This window comes from Peromyscus leucopus, chromosome 14 (assembly GCF_004664715.2).
Source record: "Peromyscus leucopus breed LL Stock chromosome 14, UCI_PerLeu_2.1, whole genome shotgun sequence".
In the NCBI taxonomy this organism is placed as follows: domain Eukaryota; kingdom Metazoa; phylum Chordata; class Mammalia; order Rodentia; family Cricetidae; genus Peromyscus; species Peromyscus leucopus.
Genome location: NC_051075.1, coordinates 9,722,666 through 9,744,395, shown reverse-complemented (window position 1 = coordinate 9,744,395; position 21,730 = coordinate 9,722,666). Strand labels below are relative to the sequence as shown.

Sequence of the window (21,730 nt, the reverse complement as noted above, 5' to 3'; positions counted from 1 at the left end):
TCTCTGAGTTTCACGAAGATGTAGTTTGCAAGCGCAAGTTGTACATATTTTAAATTATTGTTATTTTTTTTAGTTTTGCCTGCATGTATGTCGGTGTACATATGTGTGCCTGGTGCCAGCAAGGCCAGAAGAGGGGGGTGTTTTGCAGGTATCTCAAACTCAGAGTGGCCAAACAGAACCCTTACATTGACACTACAAGCTTGTTCCACCTAGGCAAAAAGTCTCCTTTACTGACCAGGAGACACTGATTCATCAGGGTATCCAAGCAGAAAGCAGGACGTCTATGGGCTGTGGGTTTGTAATCCTCAAGTTAACACACAGAGGTGCTAATCCTGAAGGCAACAGCATTTGAAGATGAAGACTTGGAGTGACAATGAGGTCAATGGGTCGAGCCTTCACAGTGGTACTGTTACTCTTGCAAAAAGAGGAAAGAGAGAGCTTGCTTTGGCCAGCTCTACGAGGACCACCACAAGTGGCCACCGGCAAGCAAAAACCGAGTTAGCTAGGATCTTGTTCTTGGACTTCCAGTCTCCAGCCAAGTGGGAAATAACTTTCTATTGTTAAACCACCTGTCTTTGGTATTTTTGCTAAAATATCATCAGCTCACGAGGACAACATCCTAAGCTTTTCTCCAGCTCCTCATGTTCAACTATGAAGCACTATTGCTTTTATTTCCTAACTAGCTCTCAGATTCCATCCACATTTTTTGGTTGGCTGGTTAATTCACTTCTTGATCTAATTTTTTTTTTTTTAAGAGAAAGTCTCCCTATGAGTTCCTGGCCTCAAAGTTTTGATCTTCCTCCTCCACATACTGAATGCCCTTCCTGCGCTTAAAGAGTTGTGTACCCACACTGTTCCATCCATACCTTGCCAAGCTGAGAATTGGTAACTGGTCCAGGTACTTATGACTTGCCAATTACAGTAGTAATTCTTTACTCACTTTTATGCTAATAGATAGATAGAGAGATAGATAGATAGAGAGATAGATAGATAGATAGATGATAGATAATGATCTCCCAGCTCCCATAGGAACTCATAGGTCACTCAGTAGAGGTGTTTTCTCAGTTGAGGTACCCTAGTCACAGGTGACTCCTGTTTGTGTCAACTTATAAACTAACCACCAGCACACATACCACTGGCAGTATGCCTCAGTAGATGTGTGCTCTAAGTATCTTCTAAGAGAGTAGTGCTGTGGGATGTTCTGTATGTCCTGTGGGAGCCCGTTCTCAGGTTCCTCGTGGCTTTACCCAGCAGGTCCGAATAGAGGATGATTAGGACCACAGGCCTGAGTGCAGGTGTCTGAGATGGTCTGCACTTGGCTGTGCTGTGGGATGGTCTGTATGTCAAATTGCTCTGATTTGTCAATAAATAAAACACTGACTGGCCAGTGGCTAGGCAGGAAGTATAGGCAGGACTAACAGAAAAGGAGAAAAGAAAGAACAGGAAGGCAGAAGGAGTCACTGCCAGCCGCCGCCAGAACAAGCCACATGTAAAGATGCCAGTAAGCCACGAGCCATGTGGCAAGGTATAGATTTATGGAAATGGGTTAATTTAAGATATAAGAACAGTTAGCAAGAAGCCTGCCACGGCCATACAGTTTGTAAGCAATATAAGTCTCTGTGTTTACTTGGTTGGGTCTGAGCGGCTGTGGGACTGGCGGGAGAGAGAGATTTGTCCTGACTGTGGGCCAGGCAAGAAAACTCTAGCTACAGAGTAGTGCCAGAAGAATGATGTGAAGAGTCCCACACTTTAAGATCAACTGCATTAAGAAAGACCCAGGTAGAGAGGCACACAAAAAATACTCAAAATAATACAGGTTATTCCCGTGGATCTTGGTTGCCTACCAGAGCATGAAAACAAGAAAGAACCTATTGCTAAAAACACCACATACTTCAGCCACAGGACTTGGAAAAATCAAGCTAGCCTGACCTGGAAGCCTCCTCCCTGACAGCTGGTTCTCCTGGTGTTAGAAGGTGCTATACCAGCTGCAAAGAGAGCTCTAAACCCTGAGAACCACAAGGACAGTACTGGAAAGACATCTTCAGGGGTACAATGGTGGCATCTGTATTTCTGGGGCAACTAAGAGTTATCTAATTGGACCTAATGCCTGTTGACTGGAGGGAGATCAGGCCTGACACTGTAAACCTGGCCAAGAACCTGTGGCTAGAGACCATAGGCCCTATAGGAGAACCTATTACTACCATATTACTAAAGTAATATTGTTCCCAACTGCATTCTAAACATGTGTCCCTACATCCATATATACAGTACAGCTCTCACGTCTCACCAAAGAAACTTCTTACGAAGCAGCTGGAAAATATTAGGGAGATTCAGAACAGGTCAAAATGGACAGTGTAAGTGACTATAGGGTCCTCAGTCTCAATCAGAATGTCTATAACCCAACCCCTATACCTAATGCTTAAGGAATATCAAGGAAGAGGGCTCGGAAAGCTTGTAAGAGCCAGAGGAGTGGGACAACTGCAATGTGATAATGTCTTCTGGACTATCATGGGATATTGCTTCTACAAAAAAAATCTGCAAAGATCATGCCAGTCCACATGTCCATGTATGGAGAAAATTTCACAAGGCCACGACCTTAAATGAAGAGCTGCAGTCAATGGCTGCTGAGAGAGTAAGAACCAGCTGTCGTAAGGTTGTTTGTTTGTTTGTTTGTTTGTTTTTAGGGATGGGACACCAGTCCTAAGGCTCAATCCTAAACATAATGGCAAATAAGGTCAACACTAATTTGGCTCAGTCAGTTACACACACACACACACACACACACACACACACACATTAGAGAAGCAGAGGTCATTAATTCAAGAGGAGTTGGTTAGGAGGATTTGGGAGGAGCTGGAGATGGGAGAAGGGGCATATTCCCAATATCAACTTTGGGCTTCCAGTTGAGCATGTTAAGTGTGGGCACACAGAGAAAACATGCAAACACATACATGCACACACAGGAAAATGGAAAAAGAACAAAATATAAAAACTCCATGCTAACACCATGTAAAGAACTTGACAGAAAGGTCTTAGATCTAATGCACTCAGTCTCATACATGCGGCATTGCAGTAGGATTTTTCAAACTATGTGTCTGGAGCCATTAATAAGTCACGGAGTCAATGTAATGACCAGCTTTAATGAAAAAGACTAGATAACATGGAATGTGAGCAAATGTGGTTTTCCTTGTGTGTGTGGAGTGGTTCTAAGGGGAACTTAGTACACAACAGGGCAGGAGTTCATGATTTCTATTAGGATGATAGTACAAGATTAAAAGATTTTCAGCTAGAATAAATGATATTATTTCCTCATCTCTGAAGTGTAAATTATTGCTCTGCTCCAAAGGGAAAGCTCACATAAAACATTTTCACATTTTTTTCAAATATGAAATATTGTATTAGTAGGCTATTCTACTACCATTTTTTTTTTTTTGCTTTAGTTAAATGTTTTTTTGATATATGTGCTCACAACATAAAGTCAGCATGGGAAAAACTTGGCCATACATTGTCAACGAGAATTCTGAAAGTGTTATGGTAATGAATACAGCTCAAAACAAGAAAAGTCTGTGTTTCTTGAAATTTTGTAATCTTTATGGTGCTACTATAATAGCTTTTAAAGTGAATCAAGACTGGAAGGGAAGGACAGCATCTCTGTTACCATGGGGACCTTATGAAAGAATCATCACATAGGACAATGACCAAAAGCAGGGAACCATTTTTTACCGGCTATTGCCGCAGGAGACTAGATCAAGAGCATCGGCTCCATCGCCGGCACAGCCCTTCTAATTATTCTTTTCCTCCCACTTGCAGTACAGCGCCTGCACCAGGCTCGAAGCGCCCAACAATCCCAAACTACTTAGCTCGACGTGTTATCTGTCTACAATACAGCAGCACAAATAGGAAACAATTTAGGAAACGGCCATGAAACTGACAAAAGCCCAGAGAAAGGTACACACCCTGCCAACTCTCACACAAGCTACCATCAGGGAGCCCTTCCAAATGGAAGGAGGTCCAAGACCCTAAACAAGAAAGAGAAGGCGCCTCTTCCTCTGAATTTGAACATGATTAAGGAACATGATTCCCACTCCAATGTGTTCTAAAAGCACTTCCAGAGAAACATGGAACAAGAATATTTATGAGGCTAGGTGAAATCAGGACTGTAATACTTAATTTTTAAAATGACATTCAGGACCTTCTGAGCAGCTTGCTTGGGGTTTTGTTTTTTGTAAGGCTCACTGGGGCTATTTTTTTTCTCTCTCTCTTTTATTTTTGTTTTTGTTTGGTTTGGTAGCCCATATTCTCTGGCTAACTTAACCAGGCTCACAAAGGTAAAACAGCTACCTAAGTTGAGATAGAGGAGCCTGAGGCTCAGAAGATCAATTGACTCCTCCGAGACTGCTGTGCACCAATAGTGAACAAGTAAGCATCATCAGTGGCTTTAGCTCTCCTTCCAAGCAATGTGCACCACTGTATGAAGCACAAGAACAGAGGAGGACATGACGGAGACGCAGAGAGGTCCGGAGGGCATTTATAAGTGGGTGATCAAGAATACTTGAGTCACTGCCCATGGAACTCGTCCCAGAGAAAGAAAATCAAACAGATTGAGAAAGAAAACAGCAATCACCTGGATTCTGGCAGCCTTCCACAAGGCATTCGCTAACTTCTGATTTTAGTTTCAAACCATGTGGGATACATCACAACAAAAGCATCTCTCTAGTAAGCACTTGCTACCCCTTGATGATGTTTTGTAACAAAAGACATGTTTGGTTGGAAGAACTCTGCAGAAGTAGTACTGGTAAAGACCTTGGGTAGCACTTACCCCCAGAGACCAGGATCAAAAAGGTTAGAGGGTTAGACCATGTACCTCCAGTACCACAGTGGACAGCGGTGTGTCGATGAGAGCAGGAGCTCATTAGTTTTACCTAAGACAAATGTGCCTATCATCATACCCTAGCTCTCACGCTGAACCACTGAGCCTCATCCTCAACCCTGACCTTTTTTCTCTTGGCAATATTGGGGACTGAATCTATAGGCTCATGCTTGCTAGGGAAGTGCTTCAACTCAGCTTATTTCCAGTCATTTATGAATGCATGTATACATGTGTGTATATGTTTATACTAGGTCTTGCTAGCTTGATCATGCTAGCCCATAGTTTGCTCTGTAGCGCAGGCAGGCCCTAAACTTGAGTATCCGCCTCCTGAATCTTCTAAGTAGCTAAGGTTATAAGCAGGTCTATATCAGCAAGCTCAGTTACTAATAGATTTTTTTAAGGCAAGGTTCTTTATCCCTGAGGACTAAATCCTCACTAGTAGACTTCCAGAGAATCAGAGGGTAAATGTCAATTGTGTTATGCTTACTCATCAATTCAATATTAAAATAACTGCTATGTGCCCGACTTGAATGTCTACCCTGACACATCTTACAAGTATAAAATGTAAGTATTTTATCCATTATATTACTGTGTGTATAATCCTAAATTATACAGACATTTATATACATGACCATACTTAAGAAGCACCACTGAAAAAATACACACTATACACTGATACTTTGGGTATAGGAATAAGGAAATTGACTTACTTACCTGCTATGAGGCAAATATAATGTACATTCCCCTTAATAACAGAGAATCGTAACTCAGATTTTTAAAATGTTTAAGGACTTTGTAATCTAAGCAGCTCCCAATACTGTTCACCATGGTGAGAAATAGAAGTCCACATGTAAGTATCCTAGCAAAATTTTCAACACACACCCGCCTAACAGATGGGTTCTCAAAAAACAGCTAAGCATTCCACAAGCCAAATGCTCAAAACTTAATAATAAAAGATGATTAACAGTCTTGAGTATACGACATTGCATAAATGAGCACCTCAGCAATAATTTGGGGCAGAAGCTCCCTCTGTGGTCTCACCTCTCACCTTCTTACCACCTCCCTTTCCCAAACATGCACACTCTCTTACTTCCTCCTCGACTCTGTTTCCCAAGTCTATGTGTCTGCAGAAAACCCCAAACACTTGACTGATCATATCCGGTTGCCATTCCAGGAAATCCCAGAGTGGTTCTTAAGCCTCTGCCCACAGCTTGTAAAGAAAGGCAAGAGAAAAACTAATCGATATCAGCACCCCAGCTGTGACCTGGCACATAAGGAAATCTAGAAAAATAAATGTCATCCATAATCTGTATAATTTAACACTTGCAAGAAAACAACCTCTGGGATCGACTCCCAGCGGGACAGTGTTGCCTAGATGGGTCTGCGATGCCTGCACCAGGTGTCAGGACGGTTTGGGAGGCAATGCCCTCTGGTTCCTCATTAGCTTAGACAAGGAAATGCTTTCTCCCTTGCAAGGGTTATCTGATCCCCCAAAAGGAGGAGGGAAAGGAGAGAAAACAACCACTATCTACACCTCTCTGGGAGAGCCCTTTGGCAAGGGCTTACCTTACAGCCAGAAGCTGGAACCCCTTCTCAAAGGGGTTCCACAAGACAAACTATTGTCTTGATAACCAGTCACAGCACAGAACTGAAGCTCATGTAAAATATGACTTTGTTCAATCATAGAGTCCCTTCTGTAGATGAGTCCCATCCCTAAGCGAAGTGGGGGGTGGGGTGGGGTAATCTCTTGTGATTAGGACTCCCTTGAAAGGTTTTTCAGATTTTTTTTAAATTACAGGAGAATGAATTCAGAACATAAACACATCTCTGTATCATCTAAATCACTAGGTCCGTCCACAATAAAAACAAGAATGCCAATCGGCAGGACGGGGCATTAAAGGAAATGAAGATTGTCAGTAAAATCTATAATGCTTTCTTTCTATTAGACCTTCTGGGAGGTTATAATTGCATTTGGCCGCCGCTTCAGGCTTGTCAGTGAGCCTCGCTTCTTAATAGTCTCAACCCTAAAAGGAGCGACTGTCGAGCGGGGGGGACCCAGCTGAAATCAAACAACAAAAAAAACGGGAACTGTAGCCCTACCGAAAAGGGAGGAGGGAAGGGAAGGGAGCCTCCTGTATTCATCAGTCAACATTAATGTCCTTTGTTGTTCACCTTTGCAAATAACAGTGAACGCTATCCGGTTCCTTTTTCTCCCAAATCAGTGCCAGGGTCGTCCTCTCCTAAAAGCTGCCTCCCAGCATCCAAGAGCCAGGCTTTCTGACCCTCCTCTCCCTCATCACTTTCCAGTCGGCCTCCACGACGCCCACTGCGCTCAATCCCTGGTGGAAAAGGTGTCCAGAAGTAAAAACGCTGCCGAAATCTCGGTTCCCTTCCCAGGACCAAAGAGCGCAGCAGCACAGATGTTGAAATTTACCAACCCCCGCCGGCAACACACACACACACACACACACCAGACACCAGGGAGGCCAGGGAGGAAGGAGGCTGCCTCCCGGCTCCCTCTGTCACAGGGGCTGCCGGTGCAACATTCCGCACTCTGGGAATGCCGACCCCAGCCGCAGGGACTTCGCGCCTCCCTACTGTTCGGGAGTGTTCTCGCTGCGGGGATCGTGGTCTCCCTCAGCACCCCAGGAAATCCTTGCAGCCCACTGCTGCCTCTCTGCCGCTGTGGGCCAGCATGGGTTGGACCGAGAGAAACCCTGTTGGCCTCCCCGTCCAACTTGACACGCAACACGCCCCGCGGCCGCTCCAAACTCCGCCAGCGGAGCCCGGGGCTGCTGTCCCAACGTTCCGGGCGGGACCGGGTTCGAGGCGTGCTGAGTGCGCGGTGGGGAGCGAGACCCCAGCGCGCGCCCCTCGGCTGCCAAGCCCGGGACCCGCTGCGCTATGCCAAGACCTGGCATTTGCAGCCTGGAGCGGGGCAAGCTGTGCGTGGGGACAAGGACAGGAGCGTGGTAAAAGTTCGCCCGCGAGCACTCACCCACGCCGTATTTCTCGTGCTCCGTAGGTATCCACATGGCTATAAAGGGCGCTGAGGGGCTCCGGGCTATGCGATCCCCGCGCCCCTCCAGTGGCTCACAACAATGCACGGCTCCCGGAGAGCAGCTGCGGCGGTGGAGCGCGGCGGATCGCGCGGGCTGCGGCTCTGGGCAGGGGCAGCGCCCGGGGCTCCCGAGCGGGCACTGACACTACACGGCCGAGGCTGCGCCGCCCGCCGCTTTGCCGGCCGCGGCTGCTCACAGCCCTGCGACGCGCTCGCGGGGACCCGGCGGCGCAGTCATTGTTCTGATTCACTGAACTAAGCGAACACGCCGGGGCACTCGCGGGCGCACCCCCGCCCGTCAGCGGCTCATCCAGCGCTGCCTCCCCACCGCCCACGCAGCATGCTGGGAGTTGTAGTTCTTGGTCTCCGGGCGCCGGAAGGGGGCGAGGCTTCAGCGGTTGGGGGCGGGGCAACCACTTAGGCTCGCCGCATCTTATTGGTCCAGAATGTGACGGCCCGGCATAGGCGTGTAGGAAATCACCCAGTGGGTCGGCACGCGACCCCAGACGCGTTTCTATTGGTGGATCCCCTCTCCACTCCGCCCACGGCCCGCCCCTTTCTGCTGGGCCAGGTAATGGCTGCTACAGAGGCCGAGGGGCTCTGTGAGGACCAGCGGGAGGACGCTGCAGGGGTCCGCGGTGGACCCGGGTACGAGGATCATGAAGGTGAGTGCGCTGTCCCTTGGGTGCGGATGATCTGTCTACATTTTCCCCGTGCTCGGGGTGCATCTGGTCCCCGCTCGGACCTTAAGAGCCGGTCAACTCGGAGACCACCTTGGCGCCGGGAAGAGAGCCTCGGGAGGGACCCAAAGAGATGGGTGGGGCGGACGGTTCCTGGCTGAGAGTGTCTTGGTCTGGAGGAGAAATGGGAAGACCTGCGGTCCCGGCCACTGGGAAAGTTCCTTTTGCTGTCTTCCGGGTTGGAATTCCGTGCTTTGCACTTGCCACCGAGTGGGTGTGAGTCTGGTCTGGGTCGCACGTGTGTGATTGTAGTGCTGGGATTACCAGCTATTTCCTAGCCAATACCATTCGCCCTGCTCGGTTTGCTGAGTTTGGCTTTGGAAAGGTGTTTTATTTAGTTTGGGTCAGGTTTCCAAGTTGGAGACTGGTCACAGCTCACCAATACTTGCCGGTTGCTGGTTGGAGTACTCTCGGAAGGGAAAGGGTGTGTGCATCTCAGGTATCCTTTGGCCCTCCAAAGGATAGAATCCCCAGAGTTGAATGTGGACCCTGGGAGATCTTAAGTCCTAAATTCTCAGAGAAAGAGAAAAAAGAATTACATGCACTCCGGCTTTCACTGAATATTTAAAAGGTGGTTTTGAAAGTCATCACAGCTACTTTGTATCTACCTGACTTTGATGTTATCTTCAGTTCCACTGTAGAGATCAAAAATCAAATTTTGAAAGCCACACATAGACCGCCTTTTTCTTTTGGTCTTGCTCCACTTCCCACCAGACCCCCTTTTGCTTAAGTGTATAATTTAGCACACCAAGTTCTCTGTCCTTAATGGATATGATTTGGGGGTTGGTTTTGGTTGTTGGTCCTTGTTGGTACTTTTTCCTTTCACCTTCACAGCTAAATTGAGATTTAGTAGAAGGTTGTTTTGTTTTTGTTTTTTAATCTCAGAGCAGAGAAATAAAGTGCAATTTTTTTTCCCACTTCCCGGGAGTGAAATTCCCATCGTATAAGCAACCTATCATTGGGTTAGCTGTATACCCCGTTCTTACATAACAGACTTATGTTTTTTCCAAATTATCAAAGTTCCAGAGGGCTACCATTTTAAGCTATAAAGTTGGAAACATTGATAACTTTTTCTCACGGATTAAAAATGTGCAAATACTTCCAAAACATAAAATATTTAAAAGTTATGAGTTACCTTACAATTCATTAAAAATATTTCAAACAGTTCATTCAGAGGCATCATTTAGATTTAAAAAAAATAGTAAAACCCCTCCACTACACAGATACTATTATAAACTTTGGTGCATATTTTTAGTAACATATTCCTTTATACTATACATTGCTGTGGAATATTATTTTAAGATATGTTACATTTGTTTATGCTGTGGAACATTTGTTTTAATGATGCAAAGGTTTGTTGCATTCTTTTATGTTGCATTTGTTTAACTCTGTGAAGCTATGATACTTTGCCTGTCTAAAACACCTGATTGGTCCAATAAAGAGCTGAATGGTCAATAGCTGGGCCGAGAAAAGATAGGAAGGGCTGGCAGGCTGAGAGAATAAATGGGAGGAGAAATCTGGGAGAGGGAGGAGATCAAGGAGCAAGAAAAGGAGAGGAGGATGAAAGGGGCCAGACACCCAGCTACAGCAAGCCACTGAGTAAGAAGTAAAGAAAGGTATATAGGATTGAGAAAGATAAAAGCCCAGAGGCAAAAGGTAGATGAGATAACTTAAGAAAAGCTGGCTAGATACAAGCCAAGCTAAGGATGGGCATTCATAAGTAATAATAAGACTATATGTGATTTATTTGGGAGCTGGTTGGCTGGCCCCCCAAAAGAGCAAAAAATAAAAAACAACCAACAATAATATGTGGTATAGTTCATTTTTTAATAAAAAGGATAGTTCTAGTAAACTCAAAGATCTACAACTTTCTTCTTGTTGTTCATCAAAGATATTCCATATCAGAACATTTGTTGTTTTATTTTTTGGTGACTACACATATATTCCATAGAACAGATATTCCATATTTCAGCTAGTCTCCTATGTAAATTTTACATAGATGTTAGTTTTCTGTCTTAAAAAATATAATCATTCATATTCTCCAGTAATATCCAAGTATCCTTTATCCAATACTTGATTGGATATGAGGAAATTACTAATCCAGGACCAGTGTTGAAATATGGTAGGACTGAATTAGGTGACTAGTGAAAGCTTAATTTTAGGCTCCAACTTATTTTCAGCAAAAGTATTTAAGCAATGTTTGTAACAGAAGTGTCCCTTTCCCTGTTTCAGAACTGCCCAATATTATCATTGATTTGTAGCAGTGACTGGGAGAGCTTAATGGTTGGTTTTTATGTCATTTTTAGTAAGTAAATTTGTCATTTAAAATTCCCCTTTAATAATGTATCATTTCATGACTTTATCAGAATTCTTTTTAAACCCTGCAAAATGGGACACATATTTTAGATGGGAATAATTGCATCAGGAGTGTATTTCTTCTTAGGCAGGCACTTAAGTTATCAAGCATGTCTTTCTCTGTAAAATCACACACCTTTTTAATTTCTGGTACACTGAGTCTTTTCAGAGGTTTCCCTCTAGTTCTAATTAAAATGTCAATCTGTGTGTTTAATATCCCGAGACAGAAGGGCCTGAGGAGTCATTTAATGGAAATCTTTGCAGTTCTCTAAAATCTCTGCTGGAAGGAGTCACTAAGTGAAGTGCTGGTATACACAGCTCCCTTGCTGATACTGCTGCGCCCTTCTTTTGGTCTGGTCTGGTCCGGTCCGGTCCGGTCCGGTCCAGTCCTCCCCCAGTCCCTGCACTGGTTGGCTCTCAACAAAACTGTCTTACTTTTTGAGAAATACCAAAAAGGCATCTTTGTTGGCAACACAGATAAAGAAAGAAATGGCACCAAGTGTGCACCTGTCCTCCTTGCTAGTTCTCCCGTGTGCAAGTTACCCCATTGGGTGCTGAGACAAACTCCGGATGCTGTTGCTAAGGGCCTGGGACTGAGCTGAGAGCTATGGATATCTGCTGAGGCTCATGTGGAGAGGAAATTAAATGACAGGGTCAGGCCAAGACTTGAACATCCCTGCTTGCCATTCATTTGAACAGAAGAAACTAGTTTGTCATATTGTTTCCTAAAATTAAAAACAAAAATTAGGGTTTGGGTAGATGGCTTAGTGATTAAGCTATGCAAGTGTGAGAACCTGAGTTCCAGTCCCCAGTACCCACCCACATAGGAGCCAAATGTGGCCCCTTGTGCCAGTAACCCTAGCTTTGTGGGGTGGAACATGTAGGTGGGTCCCAGATGCTCTTTGGCCAGCCTGTTTAGCAAAAACAGTGAATTTCAGTTTCAGTGAGAGTCTGAGGCAAATAAGGTAAGTATAAAAAAGGAAGATCCCTCATGACTTCCTCTGGCCTTCCCATTTAGGTGCACAGGTGCTCACACCACACACACACACACACACACACACACACACCAGATAGCAGAGAAATTCAGCATCTCAAACACTTGACTGCTGTATGTTGCTGTTTATTCTAAACTGGTTTTCAATAAGAAATCCATTAGATCATGATCTATGTAGTTTAGCAATTGATACTTTTAGGATGATTTTGTGACTGGAGTGGTTTCTTCTGACAATGTTTACCTGTATTGTAAGATTCTGGCAATCACCTTGATTGTTTTCTCCAAATGAATTCCTGGTAGATGATGATGGTAGTGTCTGGATCTATGACATGACAGTGTCTGGAGAAGAAGTGGGGGAGGGTAACGAGTGCACTCCCTGCTCCTGTGTTTCATAGCCTGGTCAATAGCCTCAAGTCTGAGCTAGAAACCTGGGCAGCAAGAGTCCTGTCTTGCCCACAGGCCCTGAATTTGATCACTTACCAAGTCCTACTTCTCTGTTCCTGGGATGACAGTGGAATCTGCCCTTCTGTTCATTTCTTTTTCTTTTTTTGTTTTGTTTTGTTTTTTGAGACAGGGTTTCTCTGTATAGCTTTGCACCTTTCCTGGAACTCACTTGGTAGCCCAGGCTGGCCTCAAACTCACAGAGATCCGCCTGGCTCTGCCTCCCGAGTGCTGGGATTAAAGGCGTGCGCCACCAACGCCCGGCTTCCTTCTATTCATTTCTATAATCACTATTCTGATTTTATTTCCAGCCCTCACCATCACTACCGATTACTTATTTGTATCTTGCACCTCTAAGTCTGAGCTCCAGACGGAAAACCAAGACTTTGGACTTGCTTTTATCTGTCTGATCTGGCACAGTGTTGATATTTAATAAATGTTTGACCTGAGCAGTATTCCAACCTCCCCCACTGGAGAGCCTTCCTCTTGCCCTCTCTGACACTTAATGTTACCCCTTTTAGCCTGCCTTTGAAAACAAATCTATTTTAGAGGTCTCCACTGGAAATCATTGTAACTCTGCTGCATGCGTAAGTAGGTCCAGCTTCTCTAGGTACTATTTACTCCCTCATCGTCAGCCCTTTTCCATGCCCATCTCTCCATTATCTCCTTCTCTTATAAGACTACAGTTACTTGTTGGCATCTTCACTTACTAAAGCCAAGCCTTATTTACTTTATATCCATCGACTGTCAGAGCCCCATGCATTAAGGGCTAACAGTTTAAATGCTTAGAATATTTTTGAAACTTACTAAAAGTGTTTAGCATTGCTGCCACTTCACGTGGAAGAATTGAAATGGGATTTAAAAAAAGAGCAAGGAAATGATTTATGTTTGTGAAAGGTATACATGCCAACTAGCAGTGCAAAGTATTATCAGAAGATATTTTGTCAGAACTAATCATGGTTTGCATTTGATGTTGTTTTTCTGCCCTTCTAAAAAATGATCTTCTAATATTGTTTAGATAATGATTAATTTTTCAGAGAATGCTTTAGGTCTGGTCTTTAAATCTGAATTCTGGAAATGAATGACCTGCCACATGAACCTTGATTTGTGCCTCCCATCATCTATATGGCTGGTAGCTAGTTTCCTGCAGGCTCTCCTCTAAGTTCCTAGCATTCATTCCCTCTAGTCTCTCATATGGCTATGGAAAGAGGTTTAGACTCTATTTGAGAAAAGCTCTATTTCAGTTTTAATTCTGTCATCGAATAACTATTTAACATAGAGGTTGGCTGTATGCTCCACAATAGTGAAAACATACACAAATACCAGCCTTGCAAAATTCCTTTGAGTTACATATTTATGAAAGCCCTGTACATATTTGTGCTATAGAGTTAGACTTGGGTAAATATCAGTTGCTCTTATTATGGAGCTATACCTAACTGAACAATAAAACTGCCTGGCCTCTGATACTGGATCTAGGTAAGAGGCGATCTAAGCTATGGTGTAACCCTGGGGAAGCTTGGGAATGCGCCCATGGTAACTGCTTATGCCGGCAATACCCTTCTGGAATGTGGGGGCTGTCACAGTATCTGTCAAAGAGCTATGTGCTCACATGGCAACTCTGTGCTCTGAAAGCCCTTTACATAACTGTCTATACTGCTTTACCCTACACAGTACCACCTTCCCATGCCACACATCCTCCAGGACTCTTCTGTCGGCTGGGATGACTTTGCAAGGGATGGGCCTGAGGGTGTCATGGGAAAAAAAAAAGAATTATAGAAATATGGTCTTTGTATATCTTGTTTGGTACAAGGACTTTCTCTGAGCATCTTTATTTTCCTATAATACAGGAGACCCCACTTCTGGCTTCAGAGAGGAGCCATTATAAAAGGGACTATTATAGTAATGGTGGTGGTGGTGATGGCTTACGTGTGTGAAGTGCTGTGTCATGTACTTACTGTTTCAAACCACTTACAGAATTCATCTAGTTTCGTCCCTTTTATTTATAAATGAGGAAAATGACTTTAAAAAGTGGTGTGTGCAAGGTCACACGCTACCTGAAAGAGGGCTTTTATCCAATGCACAATGTAACAGTTTGACATGGTAACTAGATTCTATTAGCTGAAGTCTGAAGCTGACATCCTAAAACACAGATACACTCTAAGCGAGTGTTTCTAGAGCTGGGTGGTATGGTAGAGTGAAGAAGGTAAGATCAGACCAACTTAGGTTGGAATCCTGGTTACTTACAGGCTTCAGGCCAACCAAACTGTGACCCTCCTTCTGCAGCAAGAGCAATGTAACTGTCCTGCTGCAGTACCTGTGGTTTCAGTGTAAGAATATGGGTATGATGCAGTCTTGCTTCTGGTAGACACTTTTGCAGTATCATAGTGAATTTGTATGCAACTCTCTTTGTACTAATATAGTTCTGTCATTCACATAAAACAGTAATGTTCTTCCCAACACACATTCAGGACTCCATTTTGAAAACAAGATGTTTATCAGAGTCACATAACAGAAATCGTGCTTCTAAATGCAGATGAGGGTATATAGAACTAGACATTGGACGTTAGCTGTCATCTGCAACAGCTGGATACATAAAGGCTTTTTTTTTTTTTTTTTTTAGACAGGGTTTCTCTGTATAGCCCTGGCTGTCCTGGAACTCACTCTGAGACCAGGCTGGCCTCGAACTCACAGAGATCCATCTTCCTCCTGGATGCTGGGATTTAAAGTTTGCACCACCACCGCCAGCTCATAAAGGTTTTTATTAGCTGTTCCTGACTAATGTCCCAGAATTAGACTCAGTGTTGTCTCAGCATTTCCACTGCTGTGATAAACAGACACAATGACCAAAATCAACTTGGCAAGGAAAAGGTTCATTTCATCTTGTAGCCCATCAACCAGGGAAGTTGAGGCAGGAACTGGTGCAGAGGCCGTGGAGGAGTGCAGCTTACTGTCTTGCCCCTCATGGCTTGCTCAGCTTGTTTTCTTACAGCACCTAGGACCGCCAGCCCGGGGGTGACACCACCCACAATGGTCTGTGCCCTCCCAAATATATCACTAAGAAAATGCACCACAGATTTGCCTACAGGTTAATTTTTCTTGAGGCATTTTCTCAATTTTCTCTTCTCTCGTGGCTCTAGCTTGTGTCAGGTTGACATAAAACTAACCAGTACTGCCGTGGTTTATCTAATGAACACATCAGACTACAGAACTGGCATGTCACTCACAGTTCCTTGTAGGCTTGTCACCTTGTACTGAGACAAGTGTGTTCTGCTGACCTTGACTCCAACGGAAGCAAGGTGGCATTTTTCAACAGCAATGATGATGTCGGTGATCCATCTTCTGCCTTTCTTTCCAGCTGATCCCATCTTTCTGTGACTAGAGACTTTTGTTTGCAAAGTGTCCAGCGGAGGTTAGGTACAATCTTTAGCCATAGGAACCCCCAAATTTTTTGAAGCTAAACAGGACTTAATCTTTTCTTTCTTTAGTGTGGGAATCATCAAATGACAAGCAGAATACTTTAAGACCATCTGGCATATAGTTAGGCTTTCTCCGTGTTTAGCATATCTTAAATAATAAATATATTGAATAAATAAAATACACGGGAGGAAATGTATGGAATAATAGTCAAGACTGGATTCTAATGTTGACTATTCTACTTTGTAACAGAATAAACTTAAGAAAACCTTAATTTCATCAGAAAAAAAAGTGGTACTGCTAGTACTGTTAAGCGCTTGAGTGGTATGTGTGAAAGTCCTCTGAAACCCTTGAGGAACGGAAATATAGGCTAAGTGCCAGCCCAAAGGGCAACAGTGGGCACACACCTGGGAACTGGACAGACTGGACAGTTAAAACTGTGTGACCTCGAGCAAATCAAGGGACCTCCTTTCCATTGTTACAACTGAAGTGTAGACAGCAGAGGAATGGGGTGGTGTCCCATTTATAATTCAGATCCTGTACAACAAAAGTGAGTTGGGTGGGTGGCTCTTTTTAAGACATCGGACAAGATTTCTTTGAAAATGCCATTCTCTTGACTGGTAGAAAATGACCAGAATGGGTCACTCCAGGAAGGGGGGGGGCCCCACTCCTTCCTCTGATTTTGGGCTTCCCTCCCATATACTTCTGTGGAAAGCCTCTTGAAGCTTTCCTCAAAGGTTTGCTCTCCTGTTTTCTTTCTGTAGTCACTGAGATCAGCCCCCCATCTGGTCGCATCTGCTGCTGCTGCTACAAAACTCCGACTGTACCTTTACTTTATTAGGTGTTTTCGTTTTGAGACAGTCTCACTATGTAGCCGGGCTAGCCTGGAACCTGGTGTGTAGACCTGTCAGCCTGGCGTTTGGACACTGCCTCTCCTGGGGGCTACCAGTCTGTTTGTGTTGCAATGTGATGACTGAGCCCCGAGAATCCTGCATATTAGGCAAGCACTCTGCCACTTACACAGCCCGCTCCAGGACATAGCGTCAAAGCAACTACAGACTATATGAAAACGGCAGTTCTGCAAAGTTCTCGTAAGACAAGTCTCTGGTTGTAAAAAAAAAAAAAAAAAATTAAAATAAATTTTAAAAAAAGCCCGTAAGTCCAGGGACTATCACATAATTTCATTTGCCTTTAGTGTCAGGGAGAGTATCATGCTGTGAGTGGTGTCTCATTTACGGTTTTTATTGCTGGGATGAACCACCGTGAACAAAAAGCAAGTTGGGGAGGAAAGGGATTATTCAGCTAACAATTCCACATTGCTGTTCATTACCAAAGGAAGTCAGGACAGGAACTCAAACAGGGCAGGATCTTGGAGGCAGGAGCTGAAGGGTGCTGCTTACTGGCTTGCTCAGCCCGCTTTCTTATGGGATCCAGGCCCACCAGCCCAGGGATGGTCCCCGCTATTGTCACTAATTGCGAAAATGCCTTACAGCTCGGTCTCACGGAGGCATTTCCTCAGCTGAGGCTCCTTCCTCTCTGATGACTGGAGCTTGTGTCAAGTTCACACACAAAACCAGCCAGGACAAGTGGTGACTGGAGACCAGCTTCTTGCTTCTTGCTGTACAGACAAAAATGAAGAGAACTCTTGGGCCTTGTCCACGGAGACTCTGTTCTCTGCAGTCAGGCTCTGCCTCCCTTTCTCAGCAGAACTCATGGTCCTTTATGTTTCCTTGTTGCTCCTGAAAAAAAGTGGACACACTTAAACCATGGTGTGTATTGACTTGGGAACTCACTAAAGTTTGTAAGTGGCTTCGTTTGTAAAAGGAAGGAATTGTTTCACGTCTGGATTTCTCCAACACTGTCCTTATTTCTTAGTAGAAAGATGGCCTTTCTCTTTCCCATCTCATCCCTAATTAATGCTTTTATCTAAATACATAGGGATACTTGATTTTTTTCCCCCAGTAAGGACCTGAGAATTGTAATTATGGTTATTTATTTAGCACAGTCTTCTGTTGTATAACAGACTGCTCTTCACCAGTAATAGCCAATTAGAAAAGAAAATATCTTGTACACAGCTGATCATAATTACCATTAGAAAGCAATTAATAGCAGGAGATGTTGTTGGACTGTAGCATAGCATCAATCAGTTTGTCTTTTCTAAATCGCCATGTAACTAATTTCCTCAAAGAGAAGAGAGAACGAGAAAAGAAGGTGAGAGCTGGCGCCCCTTAGACTTTCTCACAGACTAGTTTATGAATGGCTTTTGAAAGCTTTTCCCGTGTGCAGCCATTGATGAGAGGAAGTTTTGCAGATAACTGACCGGGACCCTCACTGAGTTATTCTTCCAGCAGCAATGGAAAAATACATAGAAAATAGGGTAAGTGAAGAGCTCACTAGACAAGGACTCAGAAGACCAGAGTCGGGCTCCCACTTCTGCCTCTGACTGATCTCTCAGAAGTCGTTTGTACTACTGGCCAACATTTCCTGGGTGTAAACGAGAGAGTGAGATTGTATCGGAGTTCTTTCAAGTGCACCTTCCAAATACCACTTTAAAAAAGCAGTGGGTTTACAGCATTTCCTGGGGTCTGTAAAGAGTGGGGCCATCACAGTATTTCCTCAAGGATTAATTCCACATCTAATCAGTTGTGTCAGGTTAGAACCGTGGCCAAGAATTGACTTCTGGAGTCCCTCACTGCAAGACAACATACATAGATTGTTAGACTGCATCTAATCCCACTCATTCAGAATCAGCAGTGCAGATCTGAAACAGTGACTGATGGAACTGAGGCCTCATTCAGACTGCTTTATTAAGCACCTGCTATGTGGAAGTTTTCTATATTGAAGATGCCATAGACTACAAAGGTGAAAACAGTATTGGTCTTGCTGTCCAAGGTCTTAGCACCTACTAGGAAAAATATAAGAGCATTAAATAAATCACAGAGTAGGAGGTTCTGGAGAGTATCAGAATGATGGGAAATTGAGCAAGAAAGAGATTGTTTCTAGCAAATGGACCTAGCCCCTCCAGATGAATAAAACTGAACATGTACAGACAAGAAAAAAGCATCCCAGTCCTAAAGAGCAGTGAGAAACTAGTGGCAGATGCAGCAAGTGTGGCATGGCTTTATTCTGCTTAGAGAAAATGAGAGAAGCAGGAACAGTGAAAGCCAGGACATGTTGTCCCAGATGTTGCAACTTAATTCTGTAGAATGTAAAGCTTAAAACTTCCAGGGAAATAAATGACAAGATCAAAGATTAGCCAGGTAATGGAAACTGGAAAGGGAAGTTGAGTCAGGAGTTAGCCAAAGAAGAGATAATGAATAACCACATCAGACTTTAAAATATGCCACTGTTTTTTCTGTTTGGTTTGTGTTTGCTTTTTTGAGTTTTGTTCTTAGGATTTTTTTTTATAATTGACAAAAGTTACATATATTTATGTAAAACATGGTGTTTGATATCATGTAAACATTGGAATGGCTATATCAAGCTAGTTAAATCTCCATTTCTTCCCATAATTATTTTATGGCAAGAATATTTAAAATCTCTTTGTAGTTTTCCAGTACACTGTATAGCATGTTACTATTATTAATGACAGTCACCATGTTGCACATGAACTTACCCCTTCTGTCTGACTGAAATTATGTGCTCTTCACCAACATCTCCCCAGTGCAAACTGGCAACTCCAGCACTTGGTAACCACAGCATTCTATCTGCTTCTACAAATCAGTCTTTTTCACGTCTCACATGGATGTCATGGAGATTTCACCTTTTCACCCACCTTATTTTACTTAGCATGCCCTCCAGGTTTGCCCTGCTGCTACAAATGGGAGGATTTCCTTTTTCCTTTAAGACCCCATATGTTTGTCTATTCATCCTCTGCTGATGGGCATTTATGATAGTTGCCTATGTTGACTACTATGAATACAGCCACAGTGAACACAGACGCATCGTTCTTGGTCTAACACACTGATCTTCTTTCCTTTGGCTATGCTCCCACAAGTAGAGCTGTTAGATCATGTGGTGATTTCACTTCAGAATGGGGGAAGGGTCCTCCATCTATTTTCTGTATGATTAACAGTATGCAGGGAGCCTACCACATCCCTTCTGACATGTGTTACTTTTATCTTTTTTATAATATCCATCCTAACAGATTTATAGATTTGAATAGCATTTCTTTGTGAGTAGTTTTCATTTTCATTTACCTGTTGGTTAGTCGAGTATCACTAATAACAAACTGTTCAAACACCTTTGCCTAGACCATTATCATGAGTGTTTATCGTTTACCATTCTAGTTGGCCATGTGAATCTGGGAGAGTGAATGGGGCCTAGAAATGAGGCAGACTAAAGTCTCATGCAGTAGTCAACTTTATTCAAAGCATCAGACATTTATAGTCGAGGGTTAAGAGTCACCTGAGTAAAGTTTACAGTCACAAGGACAAGCTGCATGTGGCAGAAAACGTGTTTTTCCCTAAAGGCCTATGCAAAGCAACAGCTGAAGTCCACTCACTCCCCTCCACTCCACCTGGGAGGAGCATGCAAACACATTCCAAGAACAATTCTGCGTTTGGAAGAAACTGAGGTCACAAGATTCTTGCCATGTTTTCTCGAAGTTTTCTCCCAGGCACTTCGAATTCCCCTCACATGACTCCGTTCTTGGACTGTGTTCCTGCATTTGTATTTCTCCTCCCCACCCATGTGCGCGCCCGTTCTCTCTCCTCACCTCACCCTGCACCTCCCTCTCTCTCCCTTTCTGTCTTCAGGTGTTGTTTTTGATTTGTGTGTGATGTGCGTGTGTCAGCTGGAGGACCCACATAGCACAGCACCGGTGTTGAGCGCAGAGGGCAGCTTCCAAGAAGAGTCTGTGCCCTCCTTCCACCATAGGTTCCGGTAGTCCAATCCCAATCAGCAAAGACTTTGCCTGCTAAGCCATCCCCCCAGCCCAGGTGTTCCATTTGGGTTGTTTGTTTGCTTGTTTTCGGTGGGGGATAAGATTCTAGTGTCTTTCTTTGGCTGCATATCTAGTTTCCCTGACCTCACTTATTGGAAAGACTGTCTGAAAGGCTCTCTAACAGGCCAAGCATTGCACACATGGCAACAGCGGGGTTTGACCCCTCCCCTCCCTCCCCTTTGCTAAACAGTTAGATTACATCCCTAAATTCCCTTATTTGTTCACTGACATTCCTGAGACTAAACACCAAGGTCCAACAATCGAAATTTGTTATTTGGCTACACTGGCTACCTGTCCAACCAGAACTTACCAGCTCACCCTCGCACAGACTTCCCCCTTTCCTCCCTAAAAACCACTTCTGCAGAAACACCTGCTGTCTGTCTCTGTCCATCCAGAGGCAGTGTTGCCACCCCCCCCCACCACACCCCCATTCCTCTAGGGTAATAAATCTCCTTTGTGCTAAGAATTTGGTGTCTGGGTGTGTTCTGTACGGACTTGGGGGGGCCCCCCACTGCCCATTCTCTATTGTATGTTCTTGGCGCCTCTGCTCTATTTCATTCCATTGTTTCTGTGACTGGAGTTTCATGTGATTTTGAGATCCAGTGGAGTGAAACCTGCAGTTTTATTCTTTTTGCTCGAGATTGCTTTGGCTAGTCTTTTCTGGTTCCATACCAATTTTGGGATTGTTTATTCCACTTCTGTGGGGGGGGGGGGAAATCTATAGAATTTGATTAGGGGATTGGGGCTGAATCTATAGATCTCTTTACAAAGCAGGACAGTGTAACAAGATCAGTTCATCCAATTCGTGAATATGAGATCTCTTTCCACGTCTATGTGTCTTCATCACTTTCCCTTAGCAGTGTTTTGCCTAGAGCCTCTCACTAGTCCATGAGTACTCTATGTGGGGTAC

At 44.0% G+C, this 21,730-nt stretch overlaps 2 protein-coding genes across 5 annotated transcripts in view; one reads left to right on the top strand and one right to left on the bottom strand.

Moving 5' to 3' along the window:
- Window positions 1-8,214, bottom strand: part of Dock4 (dedicator of cytokinesis 4) — a 409,351-nt gene extending 401,137 nt beyond the window's left edge. For all 4 annotated transcript variants that reach the window (XM_028872268.2, XM_028872271.2, XM_028872270.2 and 1 more), the window contains exon 1: window positions 7,869-8,214. In XM_028872268.2, the coding sequence (XP_028728101.1) occupies window positions 7,869-7,905 (37 nt within the window). In that variant the 5' untranslated portion in view covers window positions 7,906-8,214. The remainder of the gene's footprint in view (window positions 1-7,868) is intronic.
- A 213-nt stretch (window positions 8,215-8,427) lies between these two features.
- Znf277 (zinc finger protein 277) overlaps window positions 8,428-21,730 on the top strand; it is a 129,975-nt gene continuing 116,672 nt past the window's right edge. The window contains exon 1 of the mRNA XM_028872272.2: window positions 8,428-8,596. Within this exon, the coding sequence (XP_028728105.1) occupies window positions 8,506-8,596 (91 nt within the window). The 5' untranslated portion in view covers window positions 8,428-8,505. The remainder of the gene's footprint in view (window positions 8,597-21,730) is intronic.